This window comes from Leucopleurus acutus (assembly GCF_964270905.1).
Source record: "Leucopleurus acutus genome assembly, chromosome: 12".
Lineage (NCBI taxonomy): Eukaryota > Metazoa > Chordata > Mammalia > Artiodactyla > Delphinidae > Leucopleurus > Leucopleurus acutus.
This window is the reverse complement of record NC_139154.1, coordinates 50,732,714-50,755,818: the sequence shown is the minus strand read 5'-3', so window position 1 is coordinate 50,755,818 and position 23,105 is coordinate 50,732,714. Positions and strand designations below refer to the sequence as shown.

Here is a 23,105-nt window from a genome sequence, read left to right as displayed (position 1 = left end):
CAAGCTTTTCTGTTTTTCCACGATGACATATGCAAACACTGAGAGGCTGTGCTCTCTGATGTCTGGGCTCTCCTGTTGGCTGTGGATCCCAGGAGAGTTAAGATCGTTTTTTCTCTGGGTAACACCAGTCTTCTAGATCCTGCCTGGTCTAAGTCATCTAAGTCAACACTTCCAGGTTTTCCTTTTCCTTGGGAATCAATGGGTCTGTTTGTTGGATATTTCTCCACCTTGTTGGCTCTCTCATAATAGGCTAGGTCATCATATGGATATTTCCAGCCAGAGTTATGAGTAAGAAAGGATGGGTCATTTCCAGGTTGGAACTTTTAGTTTTTTGGTGCAAGACCCTCTAAGTTCACAGTAGAGGTTAGCTGCTCCATAGCCTGGATCCCTAAATGATTATGATGATCAGAGCTCTCTGCTGACCTGAAATGGATATGGGTTATGAGAATATATTTCATCGTTAACGAGATTTGTTTTTTTGTTGTTACTACAGCATAACCTAGCTATCCTGACTGATATACTTTCTTCATGGAAATCGAATTCTATTATTATTTATTATACAAAACTATTAAAAGTTATTTGTAAAAGGAAAAAAAAATCACCCACAATTTGCCACCCCCAATAAGGCTATTTATCAGTGTTTTCCTCCAGTTTTTTGTTTTTGTATTTGTAATTTTTGCTTAGTTATAGCATAGACATGAATTCAATTTTGTATTCCGGATTTTCTCATTTAATTTTATCAAGACCTCATGCTAGTAGGAACCTTGTCTGTTTTCAGATTCATCACAGTATCTCTCCTTGGCACCTCATGTAAAGCCAAGCAAATAGTAGGTGCTTAATAAATAATGGTTGAATTAACAACTCTAGCTACTTTCCTCTTAGCATGATGATTATTAGAAGGTATCTTATGTATGACTGGCCAGCAATTGCAGGCTATAGATTCAGAGCTCAAGTCTGTCTACTAGTACAGACACATTTTTAAAAAGAAATCTTTGTTTTATTTTTCCTGTTTTTAGCATTAGGTTCAAACTCTTTTTCTGGTTCCCTTGGAAGTTCATAGTCTCCTTCTAGTACCTGTCAGCTGTGGTCCTTTGTCTTGAATAAGACCTTTTGGCCACTTGTAGAATCTCACACAGAATTCAGCGTGGACAGTGTCTTAAAACTATACCTGGTTCTTCTTCTAATTTGATGTATGAGCCAAGAGAAATCAAGGATTTCCCCAAGATCCATAGAGCCTCTGAGAAGGAAGGTTGTGATTAAAATCTTGTTTCCTGAACACAAATCCACAGTTCATTTGAATGTTTCTTCTAGGTCAAATTTCCTGCTCTTGTTCCAGGGTAAGCTACTCTGATTGTGAGTTTCCAAATGTCTTAGCAATAAGTGTCTTCTAATGTCTAGCTTCAGCTCATCTTATTGATTTTTCTCCTACCTTGTTTTCCTTCTCTTGCTTCTCCTCCTCTTTTCCTCTCTCTCCCTTTCTCCTTTGTCCTCCTCCTCCTTCTTTTTGACCAACTGAATGCCTGACTTAACCCTGTAGGTCTCAGTCAGATTTTACAGTTCTGATGTGTGTTTTGCCTTAAATCACACTGCCTGGATTTGAAATGCTGTTTTTATTACTGCTCTTCTTATAGAGAATTCAAACACCTCCTTATCTGAGTTGTCCACTTGACTATTACCAGAAACTGGGAATTTCCTGAGGAGGGTCTTGGTGCTTTCAGTGTCCTTCTTGGCCCTTTCCTTTCCCAAGTTATCAACAAGGTGACCCAGAGCAGCCCACCTCATTAACTGTGTCTTCATGGCTTCCAGTATCTCCTGTCTGCTCTCCCTGCTACTCCCACTCCCTATATCTCTCTTTTTTGAGTTGGGCTTTCAGTTTCTTCCTTATTCACCTCTACCCATTTCAGTCTGTTCTCCCACACTCCACTTTCTGTCTTGTGAGGTCACCAGGATTTGAGAACATGGACTTCTTAGTCAGGTATCCAGGTTCCAATTCTGTAATAAATCCTGTTACCTGTGTAGTCTGTTGTTGGGAAGTTACCCTCTCTGAGCTTCCATTTGTGATCTGTAAAATAGAGATACTGTTACTTCCCCTCACAGTGTTAGTGTGACTCTTAAATCAGATAATACATGAAAATTATTTTGAAATATGCTGGTCCATAATATGTGCACAAGACATGTTAGTTATCACTTCTGCTCACACTTTTAATCTTTCTGTCTCTATCTTCTCCATTTGCTCTTAACTGCTCTTTTCCATCTCCCATGCTTAGATAGCAATGATATAGGATAGAAGTGTCAAAATTATAGCTGTAGGCATGAGGAAGAGGCCAAATTTGTCTCAGTGAGATGTGTAAATTTTGGAGGAAAAGAATCACTGGTTTGAATTCCAGCTCTTATTTACTTGCTGTTTGACCTTGGGCAAATTATTTTGCGTCTCTGAGCCTTAGGTGTTTTGTCTCTATAATGGAAACAGTAATATATATCTTTCCCCAAAAGGCCACTATGTGATGTGATACACACACACACACACACACACACACACACACACACTCTTACAGATGCATATGTATAGTAACCAGTAGCCTCTAGCAATATTCATTTCTTACTTTTTCTAAATTATCTAACAAAAAGAGAACATTTTTGAGATTCAATGTGATTTAATCTATATAGAGAGGCACTTCTCTCTATAGGGAAATTTGAGAAAATTTATAAAAGCATGAGAATTGAGACCCTTTTGTTCACTAGGTGCGAAGGCAGTGGTCCTGGTGATTATCTGGGAAAATGTTAAATCCTGGCGGGTGTCTTAAGTTGAAAGTCTCTGCAGCCCCCTACTGGCCATTGATTGTAGCTGATTCATAGTGACAAATTTCTGGAGTCAGTTGGACAAGAATTATATAGAGAAAAAAGGACTGGAGTGGGGAGTGAAAGGACCTGTGTTTTAGTCTTTTTAATATTTCAAATAGAAAATTATTCTTTCACTAGTGTGCATGCCAGTGAAATATGATGAAAATCCAAACATATTTGCTTACATACTAGGAAATTATTAACCTCCATACCTTTTCCTTCCTCTTTCTTTTTCTCCCTCCTTCCCTTCCGCCACCAAGGTAGGAGCATCATTTCTTCTCTGGATCAGGTCTTGCTTTGTTGCTCAGTGAGGGAGATTCAACTCCACTCTGTGCACCAAGGATTGTAGTTTTGTCTACGATTCTAGTGAACCACTTGTTATAAACACAGCCATTATCCAGGTTTTGTGATAGAAGCTCAGGAGAGATGAAGGGAGAGACTGGAGATAGAGCCCTGACTTCACAGGTGAATAAAAATGGCCTGCAGTTCTGAACTCTCACTCCCAAGGCTGTGAACAGGAATGCCAAATCATTATTCCTTCTAGCTAAGTCATTCCTAGATGTTCTTAGCCTGTTACCCATGGAAGGGTATGGGAGAGCAGTGGTTAAGAGCACCTGAGTAAGAGCTTGGGAGGCAAGTAGGACTATGTGACCCTAGGAAAATCAGTTAAGATCTCTGCGAGTCAGTTTCCTTACCTCTAAAACTAGAGTTTAAAATATTTACCTTGCATAGAGTAAAGGAGGTGACACATATTTAAGCACCATTCTGAGAAAACGCGGGGTGACTGAGATCTGAAATATTTGTTGTAGCTGAATCGCAACTCTGTGAGGTTGCCAGCCGCTTCCCACCCTCCCCCCAGTACCTCCCCTCCCCCCCCGCCATTTTTTCCTGTGTGGATGGTGGGATCGTTAGGTTCCCAGGAATGCGTTCAAATAATGGAAGGGTCAGAGAAGATTATGTCTCAGGGCTCTAATCCAAGCTCCGAGTTGGCAGTGTCGCGCTGCCCCTCCCCCCTCCCTTCCCCTGGCCTCCAGTTTTATTCCAGAACTGCTTTTCCGAAGTCCGACCCGTTTACTCTCTTAAATGCAAAATTAGAGAGAATGCTTGATTACAAAGGCCTCTTCCAGTCCTACCATTCATCCAAAACACGCCTCTGTTCACACAGCAGCGAAATAGGGCAGGGAATCTGGAGGAGGGGAAGGAGGGAGAGAGGGAGGAGGGATGGATGGAGGGCGGGGCGGGCTCTGTGCTTTTCTCAATGAAAGCCGAGGCCTCTGCAGATTTGCATAGGAAGCCGACCTCGCCGCGCCATTGGCTGGCGGGTGCGAGCGGGGCGGGGCGGGGCTGAGTGGGCCCAGCTGCGGAGAGGAGTTGGCATTCGAGCCCCGCCCCCGCCTCGGCCCGGCCAGCTCAGGGCTCGCGCTCTCTGCTTCTCCAGCTGTAAGTGGCGGACGCCCAGGCAGCTGCGATAGAGCGGCTCCGGGGGTGGCAGCGGTGGTAGCAGCTGGCACCCCCGCTGCAGCGGTCCGGAGGGTCGCGGAGCATAGAGGCGACTTCCGGCCGCGCTCTGGCCAGCCACAAAAGACGCGGGAGCTGCTGATGAGTGAGGAGGGGGCAGCAAGATTTCGGGCTCTCGGGCCCTGAATGCTTTCACTCCGCTGCTGCCGCCAGGGCCGCTCTGGTGCCTGGGAACTCTTGAGACGCCGGAGGAGAGCAAGGACGCTGAAAACTTGAGCGGCGGGGGCTCGATTCAGGTCCAGAAGTTCAGCGAGAAGTGCAGTCCAAAGACCTCCCGCTGCGGAGGGTCGAAGGAGGGTGCGAGAGAAGGAAGCCGGTGCCCTCGGTCACCCCCCCTTCCCCCCCCCCCCCAGACGAGGAAAAGGAGCTCAGAGGAGCCGAAAGCAGCTCAGGAGGCGGCCAGGACAGCAGACAACAGCTCTAAGCCATCGTTCCCAGCAGGAAAGTTGCAGAGGATTGGAGGCCGCTCGAGAGCGGACACACCACAGCTCAGGCCGCGGGGGGCAGGAGAGGACGGTACCCAATTGCCATCTCCCTTCAACCATAGTAGTCTCTCTCGTTCCAGAGCGCGGGGAGCTACGGACGGGGGCGCGGCATTCCGCGCCGTGCGCGGGAGGCACAGGGTCCCAGCTGCCGAAACCTTCGCGCTTCAGGGTCTCTTGACACGCCCCTGAGCCTCCAGCAGCGTTTTGTTGAGATTCCTGCTCGCCTCCTTGCAGTTGGAGGAAAGGGAATCGAGTGCACGCACAATCCCCCTGAGATCAGGTGGAAGGAGCCCTTCAGGACCAACGACTGTTCGGAGCCCTTTCCCATTTGGGGGGGTGGGGGGAGCGGAGGGCGAGGCTGGATCCCGGAGACTCGGGAGACTAGTATAAACAACCCCCCTTTGGCGGGATGGGAGCCATAGGGCTTCTGTGGCTGCTGCTGCTGCTTTCACCGGCAGCCTCAGGCTCCGGGACCGGGACCGAGACCGGCCAGCGCGTGGGCTCACCAGCCATGGGGTCGGCGCTGCAGCCCCGGGAGCCGCTCAGCTACTCGCGCCTGCAGAGGAAGAGCCTGGCGGTGGACTTTGTGGTACCCTCTCTCTTTCGCGTCTATGCTCGGGACCTGCTGCTGCCGCCGCCGTCCCCTTCGGAGCCGAGGGCCCGCCGGCTGGAGGCGCGCGGCTCGCTGGCTCTTGACTGCGCCCCACTGCTTAGGCTGGTGGGGCCACCACCCGGCGCCAGTTCTCCCGCCCCGGCCCGGGCATGGACGCTGTCCAGGGTGCTGAAGGGAGGCTCGGTTCGCAAGCTCCGGCGCGCCAAGCAGCTGGTGCTGGAGCTGGGAGAGGAGGCGATCCTTGAGGGCTGTGTAGGGTCCCCAGGGGAGGCGACTGCGGGGCTGCTCCAGTTCAACCTCACTGAGCTGTTCAGCTGGTGGATTCGCCACGGCGAAGGACGGCTGAGGATCCGCCTGATGCCCGAGAAGAAGGCGTCGAAAGTGGGCAGAGAGGGAAGGCTGTCCGCTGCGATCCGCGCCTCCCAGCCCCGCCTTCTCTTCCAGATCTTCGCGACCGGGACCGGTGAGCAGCTCCCGCCCGAGCGTTTCGGGATTTGGTTTCTTACAGGCATCAATTTGCAACCACTATCAACCACCTCGTTTCCAAAACCTCAGCCTGCGGTTCTTAGCTTTCTTTCCTCCTTCCACAAACCTCCTTCCCCAGTTAGACCGTATTTTCTTATTTTCTCCCTGAACGCAGTCACTCCCCAAGGTGACTCTCCTTTCCTCCCCAGCAACCAAGTTGGGAAAAAAGTTTCCTGTTCTTGGAAGAATAACTCTTTCTACTGACTTTACACAGGGTCTCAGCCAAGATTGGATGCCCTTCTTCTGGGGCTCCTGGGACAGTTTAAATCCCTCTAGTCTGTGTTCTGAGAGCTTGGTTCTAGATCTCAGAACTGTTGCCCTTCTTCTTTTCGCTTTGTTCCTCTTCCTGGCCTCCACAGATTTTGGAAATGTGATACACTTTCTCATGGAATATAGAACTCCTTTTCATATTACTGAATCCCACCCAGCTATCCCATCCAAATGTTGGCTTACCTAGAAATTGCCTCTTCTTCATTAATTCATTCTGCTCTCCACCTAACCCCAGGCTGCTAGCCACTCATAGACTCTTGTTCTTCCTCTCAGATGTGTTGGGAGAGCCCTAGAGGAACTAAGGGACAGGGGACAGGACGGAGCTGTGGAGAGAGGGAGCAAAGTTGCCAAGATTGTTTCCTTTGGGGAGTCACTCTGAAGCCAGGAAGAGACAATAGTTGATTTCCCTTTCTTTCCCTGTCCCCAGTTCCTTCTCTCCAATTCTTAGCTTGAATATCTGCAGCAACAGATCTGGATGACAGTCTCTGGCAGGCCTGTTTCACTGCAGATCTCTCTGCTGGAGACTCCTGAAATGGAGTTTCTGTTTCATTTACTCTCATTTTCTTCCCATATTCACTGAGTTGGGGTGTTTATTCAGACACTTACTTCTAACTCTTTCCATAATATCCATTGACTGGGAAAACCAGGTGGCTTTGAATGGATGTTTCTCTTGTAAAACCATTGGGGAAAGGCTTGTCAATAAAATACACAATATAAGTGAATGAGAAAGCACAGAAAAGAAAGCATGACTTTTAAAAGCCTACACTAATTTCATTGGGCAAAACCCAGCATCTTTTCTGTCATTCTTGTTGTCAGAAATAAATGAAATTCTTATGCTCCACTGGTTACTAATGTCTTGTATTCATTGGATGGAAAGCATTGAAGAAAAGCCCATTGTAGAGCTACAAGTATCTCCCATGCTTGTCCCAACACACACACAGGCTCCCACATATACCCAATAGTCTAATGCAGCAGGGATATTCAGAAGCTGAGGTTTCTCAGTCATTGCAGAGAAGGCATACTGGTATGTGGTCCGCATGGAAAACAGAGTCTGGATGCATATTTCAGCATTAGCATTAGTGGCATTGGCACCTAAAATGACCCCTTTGTGTTCAGTTTTGGAATTTACACTAGCTCATGGTAAGAGACAGGGTCTGATGAATTTGACAGTGCTTTCTGTGAACTGAGATAGGAGGCCAATACTGTTGTCTCACTACAGATACTTTTATTTTTTGGAACTAATTTATTTATATATTTTTAAAGATCTTTATTGGAGTATAACTGCTTTACAATGGTGTGTTAGTTTCTGCTTTATAACAAAGTGAATCAGCTATACATATACATATATCCCCATATCTCCTCCCTCTTGTGTCTCCCACCCACTCTCCCTATCCCATCCCTCTAGGTGTTCACAAAGCACCGAGCTGATCTCCCTGTGCTATGCGGCTGCTTCCCACCAGCTATCTATTTTACATGTGGTAGTGTATATATGTCCATGCCACACTCTCACTTCGTCCCAGCTTACCCTTCCCCCTCCCCATGTCCTCAAGTCCATTCTCTACATCTGCATCTTTATTCCTGTCCTGCTCCTAGGTTCTTCAGAACCATATATATATGTGTGTTAGCATACGATATTTTTCTCTTTTTGACTTACTACACTCTGTATGACAGTCTCTAGGTCCATCCACCTCACTACAAGTAACTCAATTTCATTTCTTTTTATGGCTGAGTAATATTCCATTGTATATATGTGTCATATCTTCTTTACCATTCATCTGTCAGTGGACACTAAGGTTGTTTGCATGTCCTGGCTACTGTAAATAGTGCTGCAATGAACATTGCGGTACATGACTCTTTTTGAATTATGGTTTTCTCAGGGTATATGCCCAGTAGTGGGATTGCTGGGTCATATGGTAGTTCTATTTTTAGTTTTTTAAGGAACCTCCATACACTACAGATACTTTTGTAAAGAACAGCTGTGCTTTAATGTTGTCTTGGCTTCTGTGGTTTATACATGCTACGTTCTCTTTTAGTGCTTAATGTTTTTGTAATGGATATAAAAATTATTTCTCTGGGAATGCAGATTTTCTTCCACTTTCATGTCTCTGAGCATCTCTGGAACCTTCCCATCATTTCTTGTTAAATGACCGTAGGCTCTAGCAGTGTAGATGTTGATGATAGGCAAAAAGGGCCCTTTCTACAGCCCTGAACTTACCTACTATAAACAGGCAGGTTGCTTGAAGTTATCAGTGTTGCCTGTGAAGAGTCACACGCTTAATGCTTTTGAAGAATATACTCCAGTCAAGCGTTAGATAGGGAGTTGAAGCTGCCGAGTGAGGGAGTTTCATGTAGAGATTAGTGTGCTCCAGGAGCTGCTCTGCTACTGGCAGTAGGGAAGCACAATGAGCATCCCAAGTTCTCCATCAGCAACACAGTCCGTTTGGCAGCTGGACCAAGCCCTTATGCATCATTCGATACATCTAGCAATGGTGGTTTTAGAAAGAGCCAGTATTCTGCTATTAAAAGGCTAGAAATTTTGGCCAAGCATTTTTCAGCAGGATTGGGATCAAATGTTTATTGATGGGATCAAATAAGACACTAAGTGTAACTGGATGAGGTCCCGATGACCTCCAGAGAGACAGCTTAACTGAAAAGCACTTCAGGCCTTGTGGTGACCACACTTGGAACAGTCTGGACTCTCCTGCTCTGAGACATATGCTGTCTGCAGTTAGGCAGCCGGCCATGCAGGACTAGAGGCCTAGCTTCTCGCTTTACCAGTGCCTCCCCAACCTCATTTAGATACAGTCTCCACTTAAGATTCCCTATGGAGGGAGTGGACACACCCTTCCATATCATGTTTCATGTTTGGGGCAGCATATACTATTGTGGTTTCATTCATTTTCTTGTATGAAAATTGAAGCTTAGGTTCTCACACTTGGATTGATTTTACTGTTTATCATGTTTGAGGAAATGGGTTTCTTCTTTTTATATAGGCTCTGATTTGTAGAAAAGGCATTTACCTGTTCTGTGACATAGGATCTTCAATTAAGCAAAGGAAAATAGGCACAACTAAGTAAATTTCTCCCTGCTTCTGCCCAAGTAACTAGTGGTCTGGTCTAGAGGGGCGTCATCTTGCTGATGGGACTATCTGTGGGGAGGGAAGCAGAGAGGATGGGTCTTCTTCCACCCCTTGTGTTGAGGGGCCTGGGGCAGTCCATTTATCTCAGACTAAAGACAGGGTACCAAACCAGAGCAGGACCATGGCTAGGAATGTGGTAAAAAATGGAAGGCACCTAGTCAGGACAAAGCAATACCTTCATATCATTTGCAGTTTGGGCTATCTGACAGAACAAAAGAATGTCTAAAGAGGCCTTATAATGCATGACATACTAATGTCTTTTCTTTGTGGGTTGTTTTGAATTTATAAATGGGATCGACGTTTCGAAGTCTGAAGTAGTTCCCCAGAGCACCCATTCATGGAAAAGAGGTAGAGAGACAGCTTCTGGGACTGTACAAATGGTGTGCACTATCTTGGGACAGCCCAAACCACAAAAAAGTTGTCTGCCTGGAGGCTACCACATTGCCCATAGCTCTACTTTGTAACCTGTTTTGTAGACGTTTTGACATCTTGCTTCTGCCATCTTCCATGCAGAGGCCTAGAGGATAATGACCTGTGGGGTAAGAGGGCCTGTTTCCCTGTTAATACCCTCCTTCCCACTCCAAGAAAGGGGATATGATTTGGGACTTTATATGTACCACGGAGAGGCCTAAGCAATTTAGAGTAGGTGTATGCAATGCAACACCCCTTGACCCTTGACCTCACATAACTGTCAGTCCCTTCCCATTTCATTTCTGGAAAGGGCAAAGAGAGAGAAGGAAGATAAAGAGGAGAAACTGGAGCTCCCAGAAGGGATATCGGTTATTGGAGGTGAATTGGGAGGGTTGGAACTAGTCCAGAGAAGAGCAGAGAGCTGCTTTAAGAGTGGAAGGGACTGATTTATGATGAAAGATGAAAAGAATTAAATATATATGGCTGGGCTAAGTGGTGATGAAGGGAAAGCCATGGTAACAATCTACAAATCTCTGAGGAGGGAAAGTGGCAGTGAAGAAGAAGAGTTATTTAGTGTGGCCCACAGAAGTAATAGGATGAGCCTTTCAGAAGGAAACTTCAGGTTGGATATCAGGGAAACCTTATTTTCTGAAATTGATATTCCTCTGGCTATGGAATGGAATTCCAAGGGAGCAAAGGTGTAAGGTGAGATGTGGGTCAGACAATCCACAGCATTCATAATTAATCAGTTCTGTATTTTCAAATGTTGAGAAACTGCAACAGGCAGGAGAGCCAGGATGGGGACCAGCGGCAGGAATCAGGATATTTTGGGTTACAACTCTTGAGATTCTCTGGGTATTGATGTTTCCAAGAGGAAAAGAAAATAACTGCATATGTAACTCTGAAGTTTGTGAGAAGTGCTTACAAGAAGATTGTTAGTATCTTGGAAAAAATATTTTGAAATTACTGAGTTTATTCTTCTCTGTCCCCAGATTAAACAGAGTGTTTCTCTGGGGTTTTGGTATATTCAGTAGGCGGAGGCACACTCACCTAGGACTATGCATCTAAGATGCATTTATAGGTGTGTGTGGCATCAAGTCCTTGGGCAAGACAAAAGGTACCCGGGTCTTGAGAAGATGAGATCAGTTCTAGGTTTGGTGAACTCCTACTGGTACTGAAAACCCTTTGAAATGCTGAGAATATATACAGCTGTTTGAAAGATGGGATTCTTCTAAATCCAGTTGACCCTTTCACAAATTTACAAAAGAGAAATAAGATTCATAAGGGGTTTGTGTGTGAGATGTTGGAGGAGAGTGTTATCGTTAATATAAATGAGTGCTTTTATAAGGCAGTTTGTCTGCTGAAAGTGAAGAGGGATGGGCCTGTGGGTAGGAGAAGCGGAGAGTTGTGTGAGCAAAAGCTGCAGCCTACTGCTACTCTTAACATTACTGCCTGACAACTTCACTTCATAGAAATTTGCCCAGCCTGATTTATAAAAAACATTTTGCTTTTTTAAATAGCCATTCTTGATGTCCTGTTACAGTTGTATGGAACTTTATAAATCACTTTAATATTTATTATTGTTACCAATCCTACAGTAGGAAGAGCAAGTATTTGCTTTATTTTATAAATGGAGTAACTGGAATCCAGAAGTTTGATAACACTTTTTCAAGGACATTCAGATAGAAAGTTTTAGAACTGGAAACTTTCATTTATGTGTTGAGAGGTTATGAGTTGCTAGAGGATGTGGTAGGTACTGACTAGGACCACAGATCCTGCCTTCAAATCAGAGCTCTTTCCACTACAGGAATCATCTCAAGGTTCATGTTATAAACAACCAAGACATAAAAATAGAGGAAAAGCTTTACATTATCTTTGTCAGAAGGCCATACAATAAATATTTGTTGGGCAATAGCCATGACTTGGAAATTTTTCTTAAAATCTTTTTTTTTTGGAAAGTTGTTTTGTTTATTTTTTAATTGAGGAGGTGAATTTTTAAAAATATTTATTTATTTGGCTGTGCCGGGTCTTCACTGTGGCACACGGGATCTAGTTCCCTGACCAGGGATCAAACCTGGGCCCCCTGCATTGGGAATGCAGAATCTTAACCACTGGACCACCAGGAAAGTACCACATTTCTTAAAATCTTTAAGGCCCAGTTTCATCTTTTGAAAAATAGGTATAGTAATAGTTCCTATCTCAAGATGTCATCATGAATATTAAATTAGATGATGCATGTAAATCCTTAACCCAATGCCTGACACATCATAAACTGCTCCATCAATATGAACAATTATAATTTTTCCTAGAAGCAGCAACACCCCAGCATCTGGTTGTGTAGGTTGTGCACTCTACAATTCCAAGGGTTCTATATACATTTTAGCCTATTTGAATGGTGCCATCTGGAGTTGTGCAGTCCTCATGTGTGGCAATACGTGACAACCCTGGCAGGAATTGTGGTACTGTGCGTTCCCCATGCAACTAACTTCTAATTCCTAAGAGATAAGAGGTGAGATCCAGTGGAAGTAGGGAGTGGCCAGGGTGGTAGTTTCTATTGTCCAATCATGGAAGGCCTGGTTTTCCCAGAAATATAGATGAGAAGGGGCGTTGAGGTGTGGTATTTACTTTATTCCTATCAACTATTATCCTCTTATAGGTCTTTTGACCTTGGATTCAGTCCAGAGATTCAAGTAGCATATTTACAATCCAATTCTTTGTTCTTCTGTAGAAATAAACCAAGCCTTAACTTTGTGAAAGTATGAAAACTAATGCCAAGGAAGAAAAAGATAGAGGCATTACAGAACAGTGGTTTTTAGATGGTGGATCTTCCCTGAGAGTGATCTGTGCAGTCCAGGTCCCACCATGTCCACAGACATGCTGGACCACTGGCCTCTGATAACTCCTTTGTTGTAATTAGCTGGAGCTGTGCCCTTCCTGTACACTTCTAGCCTCACTCTTCATTGTCAAATGGAGAGATGGAAAGTCCTAAATGGTAATGGACATGAGCCCATGAAAAGCAATTAAATCTTTGAAATTCCATGGAGACACATAGCCCATCGACTTGAATGGGAGGCTGACTTAGGAAAATACCTCAACCTAAAATAAGCTGTTAAGCATCTACACTGGATTTTATAGGTGGTGGGTTTTTTGGTGAGTCAGAGGTGAGCCATTGCCTCCAAAAGATGCACATGGACATCATCTGTGCTTGGGAGTAGAAGAAGATGGGTGTTGGTGAGGATGGTTATAGGTCCAGGGGTCATGTGGGGAGAGCTGCAAATAGAACTAGCAAGGAGCCCTGTGGATGCCTTCTTCCTTAGAACCATTGCCTTGTCCTCCGATCTAGGTTGTGGCCAGTGTTTCTTAACCTAGTGATGACCTGGGCTCTTTCACACAGTAAAGGTGTGAGATAGGAGCAGTTAAAAGTGAGCGTTGGCCTGGTGGTGAGGTAGTGGAAGGGGGGAGGTACCCCAGTGCCTTTTTGGGTGAGCCACATTTCTCAGAACAACTTTTATTTTCTTCAGTAAATCTTGTGATGAAATTTCCAGCTGGACTGTTCTGAGCTTGGGTCCTTTCCCAGGGAAATTCTGTCAGATTCATTTGGTGATATAACCTAGGCATTCCAGAAAGTGGGAGGCCCCAGAACAGGGCAGGAGGAGAGCTCCTTTGGGGCAGATTCACCTAACCAAATGGTTAATTAAGAGTCTTTTTTCCTTGAATCGTCCCTTTCTGGCTAAGTAACAACAGGTGCATGAAGAGGTAGGCAGCCAGAATTCCCTGGAGTAAGGAAAATGCTAAAGGGTAGGTATGAAAAAAAAGTATGAAATTAAAAATAGAAATCTAAGCATGCTTAAAGGAAATCAGGCAACTAGCCAAAAGAAATCAGAAGGAAAATCTCAACCATTGGCTATATTTTTCTTTTTCTCTTATTTATGTTTTATTCAGTTTTCACTGGAATATAGGTTCATGAGGGTGGGCATGGGCAGAACTCCTCTATAGATCCTTTTTACATTCTCAGCCCAGATAATTAAAATAAATATTCTTCGGTGAACTGAACACTAGATTAGGAGCTAGGAGGCCTAGATTCTTTTATGATATTTTCCTTTATTGGATTTGAAATAGTGTGCAACTCCTTGAGCCTCTGGGTGTTTGTTCCTAAAGGAGATAATACAGATCTTGTCTTGACTGCCTCATGGATTCGCTACGAGCATTGTATGAGATAACCTATGTGGAAGGCTTCAGTCTGGATTATTCAGAAATAAATATATAGGGCAGTAGAAAAAATGAATATACAAGATCATGAAAGGTACTGAGTTTCTGCTTTATCCATCCATGGTTTCAGCCAACACTTGGCGTTAGGAGCAGCTGTACAAGGTCCCAGACTTTGAGGCAGGCCTTAAGTTTCAGTTAACAGCTCAGAAGAACTGAGAAGGGGTTGTGTAGCCCTTCCTCAAGGTTCCTAAAGTGAGATTCTTTCATTGAAATCAGTTTGCTCAATTCCCGAATTCTCTGGAAATGGATCTCTGGTAGTGGGACATAGGAACCTGTATTTTAGCGTCAGAATATGATTTGTTGTTAAATTAAGGGACAATAAATACAATAAAGTGGATTGAGTGCATTGATCTTGTGTACAGCTTGATGATAATTCACATATACAACACCCATATAATCACTGTCCAGATGAAGATGCAGAACATTTCTAGCATCCCCAGAAAGCTTGCTCCTGTCCTTTTGCAGTCTGTATCCACCCCGTAACTAAGGTAACCATCCTTATCATCCATTAGTTTTGTCTATTTTTGAATTTCATGTAGATGGAATCATATCACATTTACTATTTTGTGTCTGGCTTTTTTTACTCAACATGATTTCTGTGGGGTTCATCAATGTCGTTGTGTGTACCAGCATTCTTTCTTTCTTTTTCTTAAATTGCTGTGTTGTATTCCTTTATATGAATATAACAGCATTTATTTATACATTTTCCTATCAAGGAACTGAACTTGTGCAAAATCAAAAGTAAAAGGTCCTATTCTAAATAATGGGTAAAATAATAAGTCAAAGATTTGGGGTTGAAGCCCAAGGCTACTTATTTTCTTCTTTGAACTTCAGTTTTTCTTATTTGTAAAGTGAGAAAAATAATACCCACCTCCCAGGGTTACTGTGATAATTAAATAGGATAAGGCATGTAGTAAGCCCTGACACACGGTTGGTATTCAACAAGTGTTAGTTTTTTCCCCAGTTCTTGATTATATTTCTTCCATTGGTGGCCAGAATGGATTCTTCAAAAGCTTCCTAAAGCAGGGAAGGGGGGGCCTTGTTACAAATGAGGTCATTAACTCACAGAGGGAAAAGTAACAACCAAGGACCATGTAAGTTACATGTAATAACTCTTAATTTTATTTTAAATAAGTAAAATATTTTAAATAAAACAAACATTTCTTACACTCAGTCAAAATTAACAAATAAAATATTCAATAAATAAATCAAAAATTTCAAAACTCTTTGGTCTTATATTCAGGTCAAAGAAGAGAAAAAAATGTAGAGCAGACAGAAAAAGGTGGGCAGAAACACAACAATATTTATATATATAGAGAGAGAAAAATGAGAATGGCAGAGATATAAGTGGAGAAACTGAGAGAGGAATGTATAAGAAGAGGTAACCCAGGAAAATAGAGGGCAGGAATTATCTTCTGGACACTGAGATGCATAGATATAGAAAACGAGACCAAAAGAGTGACAGAAAGAGAAGGGAGAGGGGGAGGGAAGGAGGAAGGGAGGAACACTTGATTATTTTTGGTCTGGAAGGATTATTTTTGCCCTGGTGTCTGAACTTATGACCAACATTATATAATGGTTATTTTCAATTTTATTGAAGTATACTTCACATATAATAAAATGCACCTGTTTGATTTGTTTGATAAATGTATACATCTGTGTAACCACGTCTTAATTATTACAGTATATAGAACATTTCTGTCAACCCCTAAAAGGTTCACCTTTTGCAGTGAACCCCCTGTACATCCTGCCCTAGGCAATGTCTGATTTTATTTCTGTCTCAGTAGATTAGTTTTGTCTGTTCTGGAGGTTCATATAAATGGAGTCATACAGTATATTCTCTTTTGTGTCTGGCTTCTTTCGCTTAGAATTCCAATGCTTTTAAGATTTTGTTGTGTAGTTGTGTGTATTAGTAGTTTGTTTCTTTTTATTGCTCAATAGTATCTCATTGTATGAACATACAAGTTGATCCTTGAACAACACGGGTTTGAAGTGCGAGGGTCCACTTATATGTGGATTTTTTTCAACAGTAAATACTACACAGTCCGCAGTGGTTTGAATCCACTGATGTGGAATGACAGATATGGAGGAACTGAACCCTGTATTGGGAGGGCCAAATATAAATTATATGCAGATTTTCAACTGTAAGGAGGGTAGGTGCCCCTAATTTCTGCATTGTTTAAGGGTCAACTGTATTACAATTTATTTATCCATTCATCTGTTGATGGACCATTAAATTGTATCAAGTTTGGGGCTCTCATGACTAAAGCTGTTATGAACACTTTGTGTATAATTCATTTTGTGGACATATGTTGTCATTTCTCTTAAATCATATGGAATTGTTGGACTGTATGGTAAGTGCATGTTTAACATTATTAGAAATTGAAAAACTATTTTTCCAAGGTAGCTGTACCATATTATACTCTCATCAGTGATGTATGAGAGTTCTACTTGCTCCATTCACATCCTTGAAAATACTTGGTATTGTCAATGCGTGGTGGCATTTCATTGTGGTTTTAATTTGTATTTCTATGTATTGGTTAGCCAACATTGCATAGGAAATCACCCCCAAAGTTAGTGGCTCAAAATAATAGTAAATAATTTATTATCTTTTATAGTTCCTGTGAGTTAAGAATTTGGGAAAAGCCTGACTTGGCGCTTTTTGCGTGGAGTCTCTCATTGTGGGCAGATATCAGCCAAAACTGCAGTCATCTTAAAGCTTGACTGTGGCTGCAGGATTTACTTACAAGGTGCTTTGCTCACATGGCTGGCCATCTGATGCTGGCTACTGATGAGGTCTCAGTTCTTCACCAGGTGGTCCTCTCCACAGGACTGTTGGAACATCCTTGTGACCTGGTGTCTGGCTTCCCTCAGACTGAACTTCTATTGAGGCGATCATATGGTTTTTCTACTTCTACTTTATTTTTTTGATAAATATGATGAACTGTAGTATTTAATGTTCAAATATTAAATTAGCTTTAAATTCCCTGGATAAACCCCACATGGGCATGACTTATTCTCCTTTTTTTTTTTTTTTTTTTGCTGTACTCGGGCGTCTCACTGTTGTGGCCTCTCCCGTTGCAGAGCACAGGCTCCGGACGCAGGCTCAGCGGCCATGGCTTGGGCCCAGCCGCTCTGCAGCATGTGGGATCTTCCCAAACCGGGGCACGAACCTGTGTCCCCTGCATCAGCAGGCGGACTCTCAACCACTGTGCCACCAGAGAAGCCCCTTATTCTCCTTTTTACATATTGTTGGATCAGCTCACTAATACCTTGTTGAGGATTTCTGCATGTTCATGAAGATTACTGGTCTATAGATTTCTTTTCATGTCTTTGACACGTTTTAGGGTCTAGGTAATGCTGGGATCATAAAATGAGTTGGGAAGTGCTCCCTCTTCTTTTTCCTGGAAGAGAATTGTAGTTTTTTCTTTCTTCAATTATTTTTAGTAGAATTTGTTACTGAAGCCATCTTGGCTTGGTGTAGACTTTGCTGGAGTGTTTGTTTGTTTGTTTGTTTGTTTTTTTTGTGGTACGTGGGCCTCTCACTGTTGTGGCCTCTCCCATTGCGAAGCACAGGCTCCGGACGCGCAGGCTCAGAGGCCGTGGCTCACAGGCCCAGCCACTCCGCGGCATTGGGATCTTCCCAGACTGGGGCACAAACCCGTGTCCCCTGCATTGGCAGGCGGACTCTCAACCACTGCGCCACCAGGGAAGCCCCAGCTGGAGTGTTTTTAATTACTAAGTAGATTTATTTAATACTTATAGGATTATTCAGATTATCTGTTTATTTTTGAGTGAATTTTAGTAGTTTGTTTGTATCCTTAAAAAAATTGGTTCATTTCATCTTATTTGTTGAATTAATGCAAGTTAGGTTGTTCATAATATTCCCTTATTTTTTTTTATGTCTGTAGGGTCAGTAGTGATGTCCCTTCTTTTACTCTTGATGCTGGTAATTTGCAACATCTCCCTCTTTTCTTTGTCATCATTCTGGCTAGAGAATGACCAATTTACCAATTTTATTGAATTAAAAAAAAAACTTTTGTGATATTGATTTCTTCTGTATTATTTTTCTTATTCAAATTTCATTGATTTCTGCTCTGGTTTTATTATCTTTCCTTCATTTTGTTTGCCTTGGGTTTAATTTGCTCTAATTGTTTCTAATTTCTTAAGATCATTGATGTGAGATTTTTTCCCTCTATTTCAAATATAATCATGTAATGCTAAAATTTCTCCCTAATAACTGCTTTAGCTGCATCGTACAACTTTCATTATGTTGTAATGAAATTTCATTTACATTCAATTAAAGTATTTTCTAATTTTCCATTTGGCTTTCTCTTTGACCCATGGTTATGTATAAGTATGTTTTATTTCTTAATATTTGGAGGATTTTCCAGATATCTTTCTTTCACTGATTGCTAGTTCAGTTCTGATATGGTCTGAGAATATATTTGGTTTGCTTTCAATAATTTAAAATTTGTTAAGGTTTATTTTATGGCCCTTATCTTGCTGAATTTCCATGTATACTTGAAAACAACATGTTTTCTGTTATTGTTGGGTGGAATGTTCAATCAATGTCAGTTAGGTCAATTTGGTTAATAGTGTTGTTCAGGTCTTTTATATCCTTGGTTTTTCTGTCTGTTTGTTATATGTGTCACCAATAGAGGAGTGCTAAAGTCTCTAGGTTTTTGTTTGCCTCTTTCTCCTTTCAATTCTATCATGTTTTGCTTCTCTACTTTGAAGCTCTGTTATTTTGAAGCTCTGTTATTATGTGCCTACACATTTAGGATTGGTATGTATTCTTCATAATTTGCCTCTTTGATTTTATGCAATATCTCTAATGATATTCATATTTTGAAGTTTCTTTGATATTAATATAGCCATTCAGCTTTCTTTTGATTAGTGCTAACATGGTATATCTATTCTATCCTTTTACTTTTAATCTATATATTTATTTAAAGTATACTTCTTATTGAAAACATATGGTTGGATTTTATGTGTTTTTTTAAAATTCAGTCTCACAATGTCTATCTTTTACTTGGTGTGTTAGACCACTTGTATTTAATGTTATATTTGATATGGTTGGATTTAGATCTACAATTTTTATTATTATTATTCTCTGTCTCTGGTTTTTGTTTTTCTCTTGTCTCTTTCCTGGCACCTTTAGAGTTAGTTGAATATTTTTCAGTTTTAATTTATCTGTTTTTTTGCTACATCTCTTTGTATTGTTATTTTAGTATTTGCTCTTGGGATTTTATATATGTATAGACTTTCACAGTTTATTTTGAGTTGACAGTTTACTACTTCAAGTAAAATATGGAAGGTTTACAACTATATATGTCCCTTTACCCACCCCTTTAATATTATAGTTGTCATATGTGTTATATCTACATAACTTAAAATCCTGCTAGACAGTATTTACAATTTTTTCTTTCAGCAGTTATTCGTATTTTAAATAACTTAAGAGGAGAAAACTTGTCCTTTATATTTACTCAGATACATACCATTTCTTTTGTTTTTCCTTCTTTCTTAAAGCTCCAAATTTCCCTATTTTATCATTTTCCATCAATCTAAAGAATTCCCTTTTGAATTTATTTTAGAACAGGCCTTCTGGTAACAAATTCTCTTAGGTTTTCCCTTATCTGAATGTCCTTATTCCCCCTTCATTTATGAAGAATATTTTTACTGGGCACAGAGTTCTGGGTGGACAGTTCTTTTCTTTTTGCTCTTTAAGAATGTTGTTCCTCTCTTTCATAGTTTCTGGTGAGCATTCTGTCATTAAATTGTTCTTCCCTATATGTAGCTATTTTCAAGATTTTTCCTTTGTCATTGGTTTTCAGAAGTTTTACTATGATGGATCTGTGCATGAAATTTTATTTGATTCTCTCCTCTTTGCAATTTGTTGAGATTCTTGATCTGTAAATTTAGGTCTTCCATGATATTTGGGGAGTTTTTCAGCCATTATTTCCTCTTTTTGCCCCTGCACCAATATCTTTCTACTCCCCTATGGTACTCTAATTGCACAACTATTAGACCTTTTGATATTGTCTCACATGCTCTTGAGGCTCTGCTAATTTATTTTTTCAAATTTTTTTTCTTTCAGTTCTGCAAATTGGACAGTTTCTATGATTTGTCTTCAAGTTTACTGAATCTTTACTCTGTCATCTCCATTTTGTGATAATTTTTTATTTTAGATATATTTTTCAGTTTAAATTTTCCGTTAAAAAATTTCTATTTACCTACTGAGAACCACCTTTCCATCTCTTTTCCAGAATGTTTATGTTTACCTCATGGAACATAGTTATAACAGCTTCATTAAAGTCTTTGATAATTTCAGCAACTGATCATCTTGTTTTTGGCATCTGTTGATTATCTTTCTCCTTAAGAATTGGTCACTTTTTTTGTTCTTCTTTACATGTTGTGTAGTTTTAGGTTGCATCCTGGAAAATTTGAACATTATGTTGTTTGGTCTGACACTTGAGTGTGGTTTAAACCTTAGTTTTGTTCTTAAAGCCTTTGTTTTGTTGCTTTGAGTCTGTCCACCCAAGTGCTGCTCACAGGTGAGCTGGAACCTTGGGTCATTTTCTTTACAGAATTAACATATTTCCTTCTCCATCTCTCTCCTCTTCTAGATTTTCCTTAAATTCACAGTTTTACCCACTTGTACTACTGTGGCACAACTCCTGCAACTAGGGTTGCCTTCAGGCAAAACAGAGAGATAAAGAGAAACAAAACAGGGATTCTCTCCATACTCTTTGGCCTGAAGGGGTTCCTTTTACCCAGTCTTCTGGCCTGAAAGATGTGTTTTTTACAGGGTTTCTATTAGAATTTTGGCTACTGACACCACCAGCTAAGCTAGCTCTCTTGAGGGCTTATCGTGAAATGAGAAAAAAAGATAAGAACAAGCAAAGAAGTGGAGATCTCCCTCCATACTCTCTGGATCACAGGGCCCTTTTCCTGGCCTTTTGGCCAGAAAGAAAGGATTTCTCCAGGTATCCTTATGAGTTGCTTTTCCAAGTTTTGACTTTCTTCCTCAATATTCCTGGTTTTATTTACTTTTCAGAGTCCCTTGATAGTTGTTTTTGTATTTTGTCCAGAGTGTTTGGTTGTCAGCTGCAGGATAATAGGATTTAGTGGGCTTACTCCATCTTGGCTGTAGTAGAAGTTCCTTGTTCCTTTTTGAATCACTTTCAATCTACAATATTTTTCTTTCATCCATTAATATTTAGTGTTGTACCATTCTTCTGTATTTAAATTTGCTCAGATTCTGTTTGCTAAAAGTGTCTTTATTTTGCTTTTATTTCTGAAGATTTTCACTGGATATACTTTTAGGTTGATAGCACTTTAGTGTTGTCCTGTTGTTACATGGTTTGCATTGTTTCTGATCAGAAATCAGAGAAATTTTTATCTGTATTTCCCCTTCTGTTTCCCTCCCTACCATCCCATGGTTGCTTTAGGATTTTGTGTTTATCATGGGATTTCAGCAATTTGATTATTATGTGTATTGTGGTTTTCTTTGTTTTTCTTGCTTGGGATTTGCTGAGCAACTCTTGGTTCTGTAGGTTTATCTTTTTCATCATATTTGGAAATTTTTCAAACATTTTTTCTGCTCCCTATTCCTAAGAATCTAATTACAATTATGTTATACAATTAATGTATTCCCACATTTCATTAAAGGTCTATTAATTTTTTTTCAGCCCTCTTTCTCTCTCCACTTTTGTCTGGATAGATTTTTTTGCTTGTTTTAAAGTTCATTCCCTTTTTTTAAAAAATAAATTTATTTATTTACTTATTTGTTTATTTTTGCTGCATTGGGTCTTCATTGCTTCGCACAGGCTTTCTCTAGTTGCAGCGAGTGGACGCTACTCTTCATTGTAGTGCGAGGACTTCTCACTGCGGTGGCTTCTCTTGTTGCAGAGCACAGGCTCTAGGCACACAGGCTTCAGTAGTTGTGGCACGTGGGCTCAGTAGCTGTGGCTCACGGGCTCCAGAACACAGGCTCAGTAGTTGTGGTGCACGGGCTTAATTGCTCCATGGCATATGAGATATTCCCAGACCAGGGCTCAAACCTGTGTCCCCTGCATTGGCAGGAGGATTCTTAACCACTGCACTACCAGGGAAGTCCAAAGTTCATTCCCTTTTCTTCTACAGCGTCTAATCTGCTGATAAACCAGCCCATCTAATATATTTTCAGTTTTGATATTATACATTTTTTTAGCTCTAAAATATCTACTTCCATTTATGTTTCTCTCCTCATTATGTTTATGTTTTTTTAAAAGTCCTGAACATATTTATAATAGCTGCTTTAAAGTTCTTTCTGAGGTAGTCTGGTACCATGGGAAAGAGCACAGCCATTAGAATCAGGCTTCCTGGGTTCAGATCTTAGCCTTAATGCCTACAAGCTGGGCTGATCATAGGCAAGTTACTTATTAACCTTTCTGGGCTTCAGTTTCCTCAAAATGGTACAAAGAGACTATCTCTCTTGGAGGGCTATTGTGAGAATAAATGAGATAATACCTAAAGCTCTTAAAACAATAGTGCCTTGCACATAATAAGCACTAAATAAACATTGTTATAATTTTTTAAGTTCCTTTCTGCTAATTAAATTATTTCTGTCATTTCTGTGTCTGTTTCTATTGACCAGTTTTTCTCTTGGTTAAATGTCACATTTTCCTGCTTCTTTGTATACCTAGTAATTTTTTATTGGATGTTGCATATTACAAATATTACATTGTTGAGTATGTGGATTTTGTTGTCTTCATTTAAAGACTGTTAACTTTTGTTTGCCAGGCAGTTAATTTACTTGCCCATCAATTTGATACTTTTGAGGATTATTGTCAAGTTTTACTAAAGGAGTTTAGAGGAGCCTTTATTCTATGGTTAATTTAGGTTTTGTCTTAAGATTTGGCCTTTCTACAGTCTGCACTGAAAGCCTTAAGTGTTCAGTGAGGTTTTCTACTCTGGTTATTAAGCACTTAAACGTTTCCCAGTTCTGTGTGAGCTGCAGAAGTTTTTCAGCTTGCACTTCCCTCAGAGA

At 41.2% G+C, this 23,105-nt stretch overlaps 1 protein-coding gene across 1 annotated transcript in view; it reads left to right on the top strand.

Moving 5' to 3' along the window:
* Window positions 1-5,253: 5,253 nt before the first annotated feature.
* ALK (ALK receptor tyrosine kinase) overlaps window positions 5,254-23,105 on the top strand; it is a gene marked incomplete at both ends in the record, with an annotated part of 718,218 nt that continues 700,366 nt past the window's right edge. Inside the window, one exon of the mRNA XM_082851437.1 lies at window positions 5,254-5,920. Within this exon, the coding sequence (XP_082707563.1) occupies window positions 5,254-5,920 (667 nt within the window). The remainder of the gene's footprint in view (window positions 5,921-23,105) is intronic.